Raw genomic sequence first — 12,787 nt, forward strand, 5'->3', positions numbered from 1 at the left:
CAAGTAATTGTTTGACAATGCAAAAATTCATATATTTTATTTTGCATTACATTGGGTTAATTTTCTTATTTCATTTGAATTTCTAATAGTTCATTCAAACTGATTTATAAATAAAAAAAAACACATTTTTACACAAAAAAGAGGTATGCACATTCAATATTTGTCAAAATAATTTCTTGACACACTATGTGTGTGTTTACAAATCTAACCTCATGTAATTGGAAATACAATCCATCCAGAATTCCTCAAAATCCATGTTATTTAATTTATTTATGATTGTTTAATAGTTCAATTTATCACATAAACACTCAAAATGTACGCACGCAAAAAAAAAATGAAAAAAAAAATTAAGTGCAGGTTGGCAACACTGGTGTGGCCAAGTAACGGCACTTCAACTGCTCGGACAAAATTTTCAGTATATGACAAACACAAATTAAATTAAACTTTAAAATGTACGCGTACGAATTGTTCTTGACAAACAGACAATAACCGATTCACTTAACAATGTTTTACACCAAATATCAGACTTTAAATAACAATATAAAAAAATTTAGTACATAAATTAATTGCCGAGCTGACGCGCACACACACAAAGACACGGAAAAGAAGGAGGATGACAAAAGTTCGATAAACCGCACTTCACATTTCGATCAATTAGCGAAACTTGACGAAAGTCATCAAAGACCAAGAAATAAATCAAAAGATAAAACTGCATCCAGACCGATAGTCGATTTTAATAATAAAAACTATTATTTAATTTATGCAATGAGATTAATTTTTAAAGACCAAATTTTTAATTATAAATTGCTACCCCGATCGGCCATGAACTAAAAAATTTAAAATTTAAAATGAAAAAGTTATATTTAACAAGTATAAAAATAATAAATATTTGTGATCCTCGCTAAATATAAAAAAAGGCGCTCCGCCCACTGATCGCTTCGCTCGCGGTAAAGTAGGATACCCTGTGCCCAGGTAATCTGCACTAAATGTTGATATTCGACCGATCGATCCTATGACAGCTATATGACATTGTGACCGATTTGCACCAACTTCGGTCAGGATATACAAAAACAACTTAAATGCATATTCTGTCAATTTTGTTAAGAAATATCAAAATAAAAAAAACTTTTTCATGCTACAACTTGATTTTCGACCGATCGATCCTATGACAGCTATATGATATAGTTGACCAATTTGAACCAAACTTGGTCAGGATGTGTAATACTCGTATACCCAAATGCATATTGTGAAAGATTGGTTTTGCATACTAAAATTTCATTTTCGACTCACCGTTGCTATGGTAGCTAATATAGAGGTCCAATCGAAAAATAAAAACAAAATTTATCTGCGTACGGAATCAAGGAACCTATATCCAAGTTTGAGTTCTCTAGATCTTATAATCTCTGAGATCGACGCGTTTAAACAGACGGACAGACAGACGGACTTGGCTAAATCGACTAGGCTGTTGATCCTGATCAAGAATATATTTACTTTATGACACGCCTCCTTCTGCCTGTTAGATACATTCTGCCGAGCACATAATACCCTTTTTGTGCCCACTTCTATTGGGCACAGGGTATATTAAGAGCATAATAACTGTTTTTTTTTTTGTATCAATAAATTTTGATAGCACAAGAGAAAACCATTTTTGTTGCATGAAATATTATGACTGTAATTATACTTTCTCAAGGTGCTGATTTCATATCAGAAGTCAGATTGTTTGTCTCAGCTTTAGTTTTTGAGATTCAAGGCATTTTTCAATATCAGTCATGTAACTATGAAAGTTTTCCTCTTCTAGTTATCAATCTTCTTATATAAAAATACAGACTTTAAATTTCTCTGTTTTACTAATTTTGATATTTTAAGATAGCTGTATCTCGAAAAAAGAGCTGCTACAGAAAAAATGATGGTAGATTTTAAATCAGCGACCTTAAATTAGTAACCAACTGGCATACAATTTCATGCAACAAAAAATGTAGACTTTTGTACCCTTGTGTAGCATTATTAATGTGAACAAATTAAACAATTACAATTTCTAAATTAACAGAAAATAAAAATGAGCCGTCATGACTAAATGCGTTTTAAGCAAAATAAAAATGATAACTAAATATTCGTACTTGCTTTTATTTAAAATTGTGAATTCTGCTTTACCAGTAAAGTAGAAATGGTTCGAAATATAATACTTAAATCGTTAATTCAGTTGTAAAATTTTTTAATTATTTTGCATTACAATAAAATTTGTAAACTTATCGTCGCTTAAAATAAATATTTGTAAAACTGCATAAAAACTACACAGATTAAAAAAAGGGGACAATACATATTGAGCTTAAATGGTACGGAATGCGAACTAAGAGAAGAGATATGTATATAAATATGTAAATAAATACATATATGTGTGGATGTATGTATGTAAGTGTGTAAGTAAAGGCAGGACGGACATGAGTTCCAACATGTTAAGAGTTCTTCTATTCGAGTCCAGTTTGAAGGCACATTTAGATTATTACACATAGAATTTTGGACGATTTTTGCTATAGCTACACAAAATTATTGCTACTGTCGAAGGAAGTGCGCGACGAGGCCAACGGCAAAGGTGCCGAGGGAGACACTGACGAAGTTGCTCCTTTGGAGGCCGGCGCCATTGCAGCCGTCCTTGCTGTTGCAGGTGCAATACTCCATGAAGATGTTGTAGCTGCCGGTGCGCATCAGGCAGAAGCGTTCGTCACCCTCGATGCCCGGCTCGCCCATATAGGCGCAGCTCCGGAAGTAACGCCATTCCCCGTGCACCTTCTGTCGGATCTTTCGGCACATGGTCGGACGTACGCCCTTCAGATGCTCCAATTCGGGAGCCTGCTGGCAATCTGTAATTGCCAGTGTGCTGTTGTCGAAGGGATCTCCGCACTTGGGATCGTTGTCCGAACGACAATCCCAGCATTTAATCGAATAAACTGTGAGACATCACGGACAGAAAATGTTAGTTTGTTTTATGTGTTTTTGTCGTTGTTGTTATACGCAGACGCGGGCTGCGCATGCGACTTACCTGTTTGCAGCACACAGCACAGCACAACAGCAACCAGTACGCACTTCTCCATTGTGTTCATTTCAAATAACAATTTGAATTAACCAATTCCTGTTGATGAAAAAATTAATTAAAGAAAACAAAATGCGAACACCGCCCTAAAAAGTATGATGCACGTATCGATGCTTGCAGTTGTCATCGATATGTATAGCGTTGCCACTTGAGTGCAGTTAGTATTTTTGATGTTAAGCGAGTGCTGTTAAGTCGGTAGCGTGCTGTTAACCTAAGTTTGGCGCAAATTTTAAACAATATTTAATAATCTAAGATAAAAATACACCATTTTATTTATCAACTAGACTAAACAAAGAAAATGACTATTTGGTGCTTCATCATCTCGCCGGGGGTATATTAAATATACTATATTTGCATAAACTAATCCCAATAACATATACGACATATAATACAATATTCTAACACAAATTTATAAAGAAAATTTAAAGTTATAGCTTCAAAATCCTTTTTTAAAAGTCACCGAATACTGATTTCGTACCTTTTCTGAATACCAAGGCAGCCACACGTTCTCTGAGAACTTAGACCAGATATTTCGATACAACCCGATAGTTGTGTTTCAAATTGTGAATTTATTTTCGATCATTTATTATTAATTTATTACTGAATTGACATATATGGAAACCAAATAAATACGATATTGGAAAAAAGTGATAATGTTAATAAGCTTTGCGGGCTCGTCACCCTTCTGAAGGTGCAAAAAATTCAACAAAAATCGAACTAAAACACATGCAAAATTTTAGTTTCAAAATTCGAGAAAAGGTAATAAAAAAGATACATCTGCAAAATGATCTAAGAATTGAAGCGGATCTTTTTCTGGGTACCAAGACTGCCCACCCGTTTTTTTTTGACGCAAGGCTGCCACACATTTCGAAAATTGTCGTATGTGTGATTGTGCGTGTGTGCGTGCATTTATAAATTTTACTTTTGCTCGAGTTCAAGTTGCCAAGTTGCTTAGAAAATTTTGGCTACATTCCGCAATCGCGCGTGCTGTGTGAACGCTGTGAACGTGAATGATAGCTCTGACTGCATTATTAACCAAATACACGATCGGTATTATGAGCAATTTAAGCAATGGCAATTTGCAACAGAATCAACAACAGCAACAGCAGCAACAACAACAGCAACAGAATGTGGAAGCGGGTGCGGGTGCGGCTGCGGTGCCTGGAATGATGATGGAACCAGGTGCAATGCCAGCACCTGGTCTAGGTATCGCTGTGGGCGTGGTGCAACGCCAGCGTCTACTAATACAGCAACAGCAACAACAACAACATCACCAAAATCCTGCCGCCGAAGGAAGTTGTTTATTGCGCTATGCCAGCCAAAATAGTCTCGACGAGAGCTCCCAGAAGCACATACAACGACCCAACGGCAAGGAGCGCGGCACAGTGGGACAATACAACAATGAACAACACACCGCGCGCTCCTTCGATGCGATGAACGAGATGCGCAAGTAGGTGCAAAAACAACAACAAAAACATAAGATTAACAATTTGTTTATTTTGGTCTTGGCAGAAATATGAAATTAATTGCTAAAAATCTTTGAAATGCTCAATGGTCAACGGCAGTTGCAAATATTCGTCCGTCCGTCTGTCCTTCCGTCACAGCCTCAGATTTCCTCTCATATTTGCGCATTACGCTTTATTTGTCTATTTGCCCCCTTTACCAGAGCACAGTGTGAATGTGTTAGTGTGCACACATACTGTATGTCAAGTATATATTTTGACAAGAAACAACTGATTTGTTTTTTTCTTGAATTATAATATTTGCTATGGTTAAAATAACTTTAAAAACAAAAATATATTTTAAAATATAAGAAAAAAAAAATCACAGTTGGTAAACCAACGAAAAAACTCACATATTTTTTTAGCAAAAAAAAAAAACCTTTTCCTAATGTTAAAAATATTCTTTTCCTATTTTATTGTAGTTTCGTATGGTTAAAAAAACTACTAAACAAATTAAAAAAAATTATCAAATCTTGACTGTCTCTATATGCTTTTTTATTTTTGTCCAAACAATTACTTGACATACTGTATTTGTTTATTTTTATTATTTGTTTTATTTTTATTTGCTTTTGTCAAGAGGCCATTCGCATTAACATTCGACTTTGTGATTTTTGCCATTATTATGATGATGCGTTCTTTTTTTTTTTGCATATTTTTATATTCGTCTGTTTTAATTTTTGTTCGTTATTAGCGTTTAATTTTCGCATTAGTTTCAAATGCCCTTGAACTTGAGACCGTTTGTTAATTGTCTCTTTTATTCATATATTCGGTCACTTCCCACTTCCGTATTGTATCAGATGATTTGGGCAACTGTGTAAATGGAAAACTACTTTAGTGGAAACTTTTTGGCGCCAAACTGGTTTCTGTCTCTTGTTAAGTACTGTTGTTGTAAGCCAATGCCCTAAAAATGTCGCACCGTGGTTACAATTCTTATACACTAGTGGGCATAAGTATTTTAACAAAAGTGTGAGCAAATTTACTCATCATTTGAACTTACTTCATGTACATTTTGGCATTAATGGAAAGGTCATTTGAATTTCGTTTAAATAATACAAAAATTTCCTTAACCCATTAAGTACACATAGAAAATTTTTAATTTATGTAAAAATCTACTTTTTTGAATTTTTCCCTAGGGCTTAAACAAAAAATGTTTTGAAAAGCAAAAAGTTTCTCCAAATAATTCTAATAGTAACTGCAAAATTTTTTTTAAATCTCTTTGCATATATTTCTTATGATTTTTTTAAAGGATAATCTCAAAAAAATTTTGTATAAAATGAAGGAAAATTGGCAAAAAAAAGTAATTTTTAGCAAAAAAAAATCATAAATCAGTCACTATTAGAATTGTTTTGAAAAACTTTTTGCATGAAAACATTTTTTGCTTAAAAAAGTCTAAAAAGGACCACCCATTCACAAAAATTCTAAAATTTCAATGGGTGGTCCTTAATGAGTTAAGGAAATTCTTGTATCATTCAAACGGAATTCAAATGACTTTTCCATTTATACAAAGATGAAATTTTTCCCATCATTTTATCAAAATACTTATGCCTACGAGTGTTCATCGATTTTAATTAAATTAAAATACCATTAAATTTTATTAAAAAGTTGTGAAACGTGTTACACATAATTCAGACGCACAACAAACCGCCCAGTCAGCTTTTTTTTAAATTCAATTTTAATATTTTATTTTACTTAGTATTATTGGTTAAATATGCTAAAATAAATAGGTTTATTAATTTAAAGTCAACTAAAAGCCTTCAAAAAATTTAATATTTGATAAAAACTTTGCTCTATTTAAATATAATATTTTAAGCTCCGACGTCAATTTTTTAAAGAAGTCTAAAATTATCTCTTTCATAAAATATTTGTATATTTTATTTTGTTAGAGATTTTAGTTGTTAAGCAACGTTGCTGTTTCACTGTACTCATTTCACGTTTTATTTGTTGAGGCCTTATAGAAAGTGTTTGCTAAGCTTTTACCTGCTGACCTTACTCAACATAATAAAAAGCATTCTCTTACCATATATATCATAAATTCTATAGGCAAAAACAACTTTGTGATGTCATTCTGGTTGCTGACGATGTGGAGATTCATGCACATCGCATGGTCTTGGCCTCCTGCAGTCCTTACTTCTATGCGATGTTCACCAGCTTTGAGGAATCCCGCAAGGCGCGCATCACATTACAGAGCGTGGATGCACGTGCTCTGGAGCTGCTCATCGATTATGTGTATACCTCAAATGTGGAGGTGAATGAGGATAATGTCCAGGTGCTGCTGACAGCCGCCAATTTATTGCAGCTCACCGATGTGAGAGATGCCTGCTGTGATTTTCTACAAACCCAATTGGATGCCAGCAATTGTCTGGGCATTCGTGAATTTGCCGATCTGCATGGCTGCGTCGAGCTCCTCAACTATGCGGAGACCTACATTGAGCAACATTTCAAGTGAGTACTCAATCCCCAGGCAATCAAATATGCATTCAATAAACCCATTAATCATTGCAATAATTTGTATTTAAGTATATATTAAATGCAATTACATGTTCGTTAATTGAAAATGAGATATCATAGGAATATTATTAGTTTTAATAACTGCAATTGTTAGTTTTATAATATGCCCTTTTTTTTATTTTTATATGAACCGGTTTAACGTGGTTCGTTTGAGAACAGGCTAGAAGCCAGTCTCCCGTTTTTTTTAATCACCCTTCTCCCCAGGCGTAATACCTTTCCATAACCTTGTAAGATCATTCAACTCGTTAGCCAATCTCAATAAGCAGCTAAAAATACATCTGTTTACAGTTAGTATATCTTATTAAGTGTATATATTATATGTATTAAATTGATATATATATTAAAACGGTACAATTTATGTTCGCATTTCTAATTGGCTTTCTTTCTCTCCATTCTACAGCGAAGTCATTCAGTTTGACGAATTTCTGAATCTGACGCACGAACAGGTCATCAATTTGATATCCAATGATCGCATCTCGGTGCCAAATGAGGAGCGCGTTTATGAATGTGTCATCGCCTGGTTGCGCTACGATGTCCCCTTGAGGGAGCATTTCACATCCCTCCTAATGGAGCATGTGCGCCTGCCGTTCCTCTCGAAGGAGTACATCACACAGCGAGTGGATAAGGAGCTCTTGCTCGAGGGCAACATTGTCTGCAAGAATCTGATTATTGAAGCATTGACCTATCATCTGTTGCCGACGGAAACAAAGTCGGCACGCACTGTGCCCAGGAAACCGGTGGGAATGCCCAAGATTCTGCTGGTGATAGGCGGTCAGGCGCCGAAGGCTATACGCTCCGTGGAGTGGTATGATCTGAGGGAGGAGAAATGGTATCAGGCGGCCGAGATGCCGAGTCGTCGTTGTCGCAGCGGGTTGTCCGTGTTGGGCGACAAAGTCTATGCCGTAGGTGGCTTCAATGGATCCCTGCGTGTTCGCACTGTGGATGTCTATGACCCGTCAACGGATCAGTGGGCCAACTGTAGCAACATGGAGGCACGGCGCTCTACACTCGGTGTGGCTGTCGTTAATGGTTGCATCTATGCTGTCGGAGGGTTTGATGGCACCACCGGACTCTCCAGCGCAGAGGTTTACGATCCAAAGACTGAAATCTGGCGTTTCATTGCCTCGATGTCCACGCGTCGCAGTTCCGTGGGAGTTGGTGTGGTTAATGGTCTTCTATATGCCGTTGGCGGCTACGATGGCTTCTCTCGGCAATGCCTCTCCTCCGTGGAACGCTATAATCCCGATACGGACATCTGGTCCGCCGTTGCCGAGATGTCTTCCCGTCGCAGCGGTGCCGGCGTTGGCGTCCTCAATAATATCCTGTATGCTGTTGGTGGTCATGATGGTCCCATGGTGCGCAAATCTGTGGAAGCTTATGATTTCGAAACGAACTCCTGGCGCTCTGTCGCCGAAATGTCCTATTGTCGTCGCAATGCTGGCGTTGTTGCCCACGATGGACTCTTGTATGTGGTGGGCGGTGATGATGGTACCTCCAATTTGGCCTCCGTTGAGGTCTACTGCCCGGATTCAGATAGCTGGCGTATTTTACCAGCTTTGATGACCATCGGACGCAGCTATGCGGGCGTCTGTATGATAGATAAGCCCTTGTGAATGGAAGAGCAGGGCGCATTGGCACGGTAAGTGGAGCTTGAACTATTTTATTGTATGCTCACTTTTACCAGTACGCAGTACTAATGGAGTATTATTACTTTTTGGCAATGAGGGGAAACTCTCACCTGGAAACATGCTATAATACTTTTTTTAACTCCTACTTTATTCAGAGTTTTTATATGAAAAAACAACTCGGCCCAGGCAAGATATATTGAAAACAATTTTTGAACTAAATTCATTAAATTGATTGCAGAATGAACTTAGAGGTCAAACCATGACCGTTTAAAAACCTGTTGAGTATTGGGTCCAAAACTAAATGCGGCTCTACAAGAGTATCAAATCTTCGCCCTGCCGAAGATAAATTGTCTTTCTTGATTTATTTTTCGTTTTATATCTTTGAGTGTCTTTAATTAGTTTCCTAAGTACTGAGTATCTTACTGTCGATTACAATCCATTGTAGCTCTCTTTACTGTATTAAAGTTATTTTTGATTTTGCAGCCAAGCAGCTTCGCTGGCCATAGCGCTGTTGGATGATGAAAATAGCCAAGCTGAGGGCACCATGGAGGGCGCTGTCGGTGGTGCTGTTTATGGCAATATTGTTGCTGGTGCCGTTGCTGTTGTGGCAACACCGCCAACACCCGCACAACCGTCAGCAAATCATCCGCATTATGAGAACATCTATGCTCCAATTGGTCAGCCAAGCAACAGCAACAACAATAATATTAACAATAATCAAGTTGTTGCCAATGCCAATGCCCCTGCTAATGTTGATGAAGCTCAACAGCCGCCGCAACAACCACAACAACCCCAACAACAACCACTACTGGCAACTGAAGCCAATCAGCCTCAAGTTCCACAACAACCACAGCAACAACAAGCACAACAAGCTTCACCACCGCAACAAGCACGCATATTGCCCATTAATAGTTATCGCAACGATTTATACGATCGTTCAGCAACCACATCAGCTGCCTACGATGTGCCACGTGCGGTGCGTTCTGGTTTGGGATACAGACGCAATTTTCGCATCGATATGCAGAATGGTAAGTCAATTTAAAGGCTTAAGCGCAATTTAATTACGGTAGACGCTCACAAATTAAAATGAGTCTACTGTATTACTTTGAAGTCTTGCAAATTATTATTTTCCATTTTATTTGCATATTCAAATAAGCTTAACTTACATTTCCCTCTTCCAAAGGCAATCGCTATGGCAGTGGTTTGCGCTGTGCACCACATTATGCCAGCAACCGAAACAATTGCCAGCGACAACGCAGCTTTGATGACACGGAATCCACAGATGGTTATAATTACCCCTATGCCAATGCGATGCGTTACGAGAATATCTATGAGCAGATACGAGACGAGCCGCTTTATCGCACCACAGCTGGTAGTGCGGGCAGTCGTGTGCCGCTCTACACACGCCTGGATGTTTTGGGTCACGGCATTGGACGCATCGAAAGGCATTTGAGTTCGTCGTGTGGCAACATTGATCATTATAATCTCGGTGGTCACTATGCGGTGCTGGGACACTCGCAGTTCGGCACCGTGGGTCACATACGTCTCAATGCGAATGGAACAGCTGCACCGAGCCCAAGTTCTGTTGGCGCCAGCAGCTGCAATGTGCCCAATTGTCAGGGCTATGTGGGAGGTGGTATCGGTGGTGCAGGTACAAGTGCTGCAACTGCTGTTGGTGCCGCAACCGCCGCTGCAGCGGTCACAGCTGGCGGCATGGATTACGGCAATGTCAAGGTGCCGGTCAAGAATAGCGCCTCCTCGTTTTTCAGCTGCCTGCACGGCGAGAATTCGCAGAGCATGACAAACATTTACAAAACGACAGCGGCGGCCCTTGCTGCAGCACACCACACTTCACCACTTACGCCCAATGTATCCCTGGAACGGGCAGCACGCTCAGCATCCGCAGGACCTGCCACAGCAGCTGTATCCGTGGCAACTGCTGCAGTAGCTGCAGAAGAACAGCAAGTAAATGCCGAGAGTGTTTGCAGCTCAACAGCATCCATACGTCCAACTGGCGCCATACCCAAAGTAAAGACTGCCAGCAAGGTCGGTAAGGAGTCCAGCAGCACCACAGCAACGGCTGCTGCTGCCACCTTAAGTGGAGGCGAGAAAACTGCAACGGGAGCCACTGTAAAGAGCGCAACTTTGGCAAAGAAAACAACTGGAGGTACTACGCGCTCGAATTCGAATGAATCTGGCAATGGCACATTGAATCGCATCTCCAAATCCAGTTTACAGTGGCTGCTGGTCAACAAGTGGCTGCCCCTATGGATAGGTCAGGGACCCGAGTGCAAGGTAAGATTTCTGAGAGGCTCACAACTTGTTAACATTTAAATTTTTGTTGTGTTTTCTCTGTAATTATCGAGTTAAAATTATTTTGAAATCAATAAGTTTTAAAAATTTGAACTAAACAAAAATGGAAGTAGCGTTAGTGTGTTTGTTAACTGATATTAATCATCTGTTTTCAATCTCTAGGTGATTGACTTTAACTTTATGTTCTCGCGCGATTGTGTCAGCTGCGATACGGCATCGGTGGCGTCTCAAATGTCCAATCCTTATGGCACACCACGTTTGGGATTGGGTCCTTTGCCACAGGATATGATGCGTTTTCAGGGAGGTTGCGCCAGCGCCGGCACCGTGCGTCGGGATGTCAATGCCGCAGCTCGTCCCTTGCACAGTAACTTGAGCAGATTGCGATGCGGGGCCGAAAAGCGGCCGAATAATTCCACGACTGGCAGCTATCGCTATGAGGATCCATCGTATGAAAATGTGCATGTGCAGTGGCAAAATGGCTTTGAGTTTGGACGTTCAAGGGAATGCGATGCCAGCTATAATCATCAACAGCAGCAGCAACAGCGTCCGTTGTTGCAACGTGCCAGATCCGAGAGTCCAACATTCAGCAATCAACAGCGGCGCATGCAACGTGCTGCGGCACAAGCTCAGGCTGCGACTCCAAAATCCTCTTCGAAGTTAGCCGATCCCTTTAAGAACTACGAACTGAATGCGGATAACAACAGCTTTAAGCCCAAACAACCAACTATTGAGTTGCTCGATGACTTGGAGGGCGCTGTGGGCGGTGCATCTGCGGAATGTGTTGCTGAATTGGATGTGGAGCCGTTAGAGCCGATGAATTTGAGTGATAACGAGACTGATACAACAACAACAGCTACTGCAGCAACAACTACAACCACATCAACTAACAACCAGCAAACTGCAAACAATAACAATGCAAACGCTCATGAAGCAAATGATTAAAAAAAACTATGTTGTTCAGATTATGATTAGTTTACACATCAATTCAGTTTTATTTCTGCGTTCATAAATTCCACGATTTTATTTTATTTAACTAATTTTAATGTATAATTTAAGTTAAGAACTTTAACTATGTATTTGGTATCAAAATTAGATCTCCCAAAAAATTTGGCAAAAGAAAAAAAAGCATAATATTTAGAAAATTTATGTAATACTTGTAGAATTTGATACATTGTGATTCGGGATGATCCACCAAAGCTCGAATATATATATTTACTAGAAATCTAAGTGTATGTCTTCAACTTCAAGTCGTAAAGGCCATATAAAGAAAGAAAGAAACATGCAATACAAATGCGCCATATCATGCACATTACTCGTATATAAGAAAATCATAATAACATACATATATACATAGAAATTTAAGCAATACGCATTTGATTTAAAGTTCCAATGTTCTGTTACGCTGCCCTCCTATCCAATTATGAATTATATTATTATAGCAATAGATTAGTTGATACTATTTACATCATATTGTCATTTGTTATGTGCACTCTGCTTTTTTTAAGTTTTGCGTTTATGAAAAAAAAAGAATAGAAAGAGATCAACTCTAGCTTAAGTCAATTAGTGTAACAGGTATTATTTACATGCAAACATACATACTTATATACAAAATTATATAGATATATATAAGAAATATACAAAATTCCCCAAAAAAGAATCATATACAATACTCCCAAATATACATATATTTAGTTCTAAGCATACTTACATGTATTGCGTTTAACTAATTCATAATAAAAATAAATGAA

General features: G+C 38.5%; 2 protein-coding genes across 2 annotated transcripts; one reads left to right on the forward strand and one right to left on the reverse strand.

The window, feature by feature from the left end:
• Positions 1-2,439: 2,439 nt before the first annotated feature.
• Positions 2,440-3,192, reverse strand: LOC117794480. Its single transcript, XM_034635093.1, has 2 exons — positions 3,038-3,192; positions 2,440-2,945 (listed from the first exon to the last, which is right to left on the reverse strand). Exons 1-2 carry the CDS (start codon positions 3,096-3,098, stop codon positions 2,551-2,553), a joined length of 456 nt encoding a protein of 151 aa, XP_034490984.1. The 5' UTR covers positions 3,099-3,192; the 3' UTR covers positions 2,440-2,550.
• Positions 3,193-3,969: 777 nt separating this feature from the next.
• Positions 3,970-12,780, forward strand: LOC117794479 (ring canal kelch protein). Its single transcript, XM_034635092.1, has 6 exons — positions 3,970-4,538; positions 6,631-7,032; positions 7,499-8,737; positions 9,210-9,754; positions 9,910-11,021; positions 11,202-12,780. The coding sequence occupies exons 1-6, from the start codon at positions 4,099-4,101 to the stop codon at positions 11,979-11,981; spliced, it is 4,518 nt and encodes a 1,505-aa protein (XP_034490983.1). The 5' UTR covers positions 3,970-4,098; the 3' UTR covers positions 11,982-12,780.
• Positions 12,781-12,787: the final 7 nt, after the last annotated feature.

Source organism: Drosophila innubila (assembly GCF_004354385.1).
Source record: "Drosophila innubila isolate TH190305 chromosome 2L unlocalized genomic scaffold, UK_Dinn_1.0 4_B_2L, whole genome shotgun sequence".
Classification (NCBI taxonomy): Eukaryota; Metazoa; Arthropoda; class Insecta; order Diptera; family Drosophilidae; genus Drosophila; species Drosophila innubila.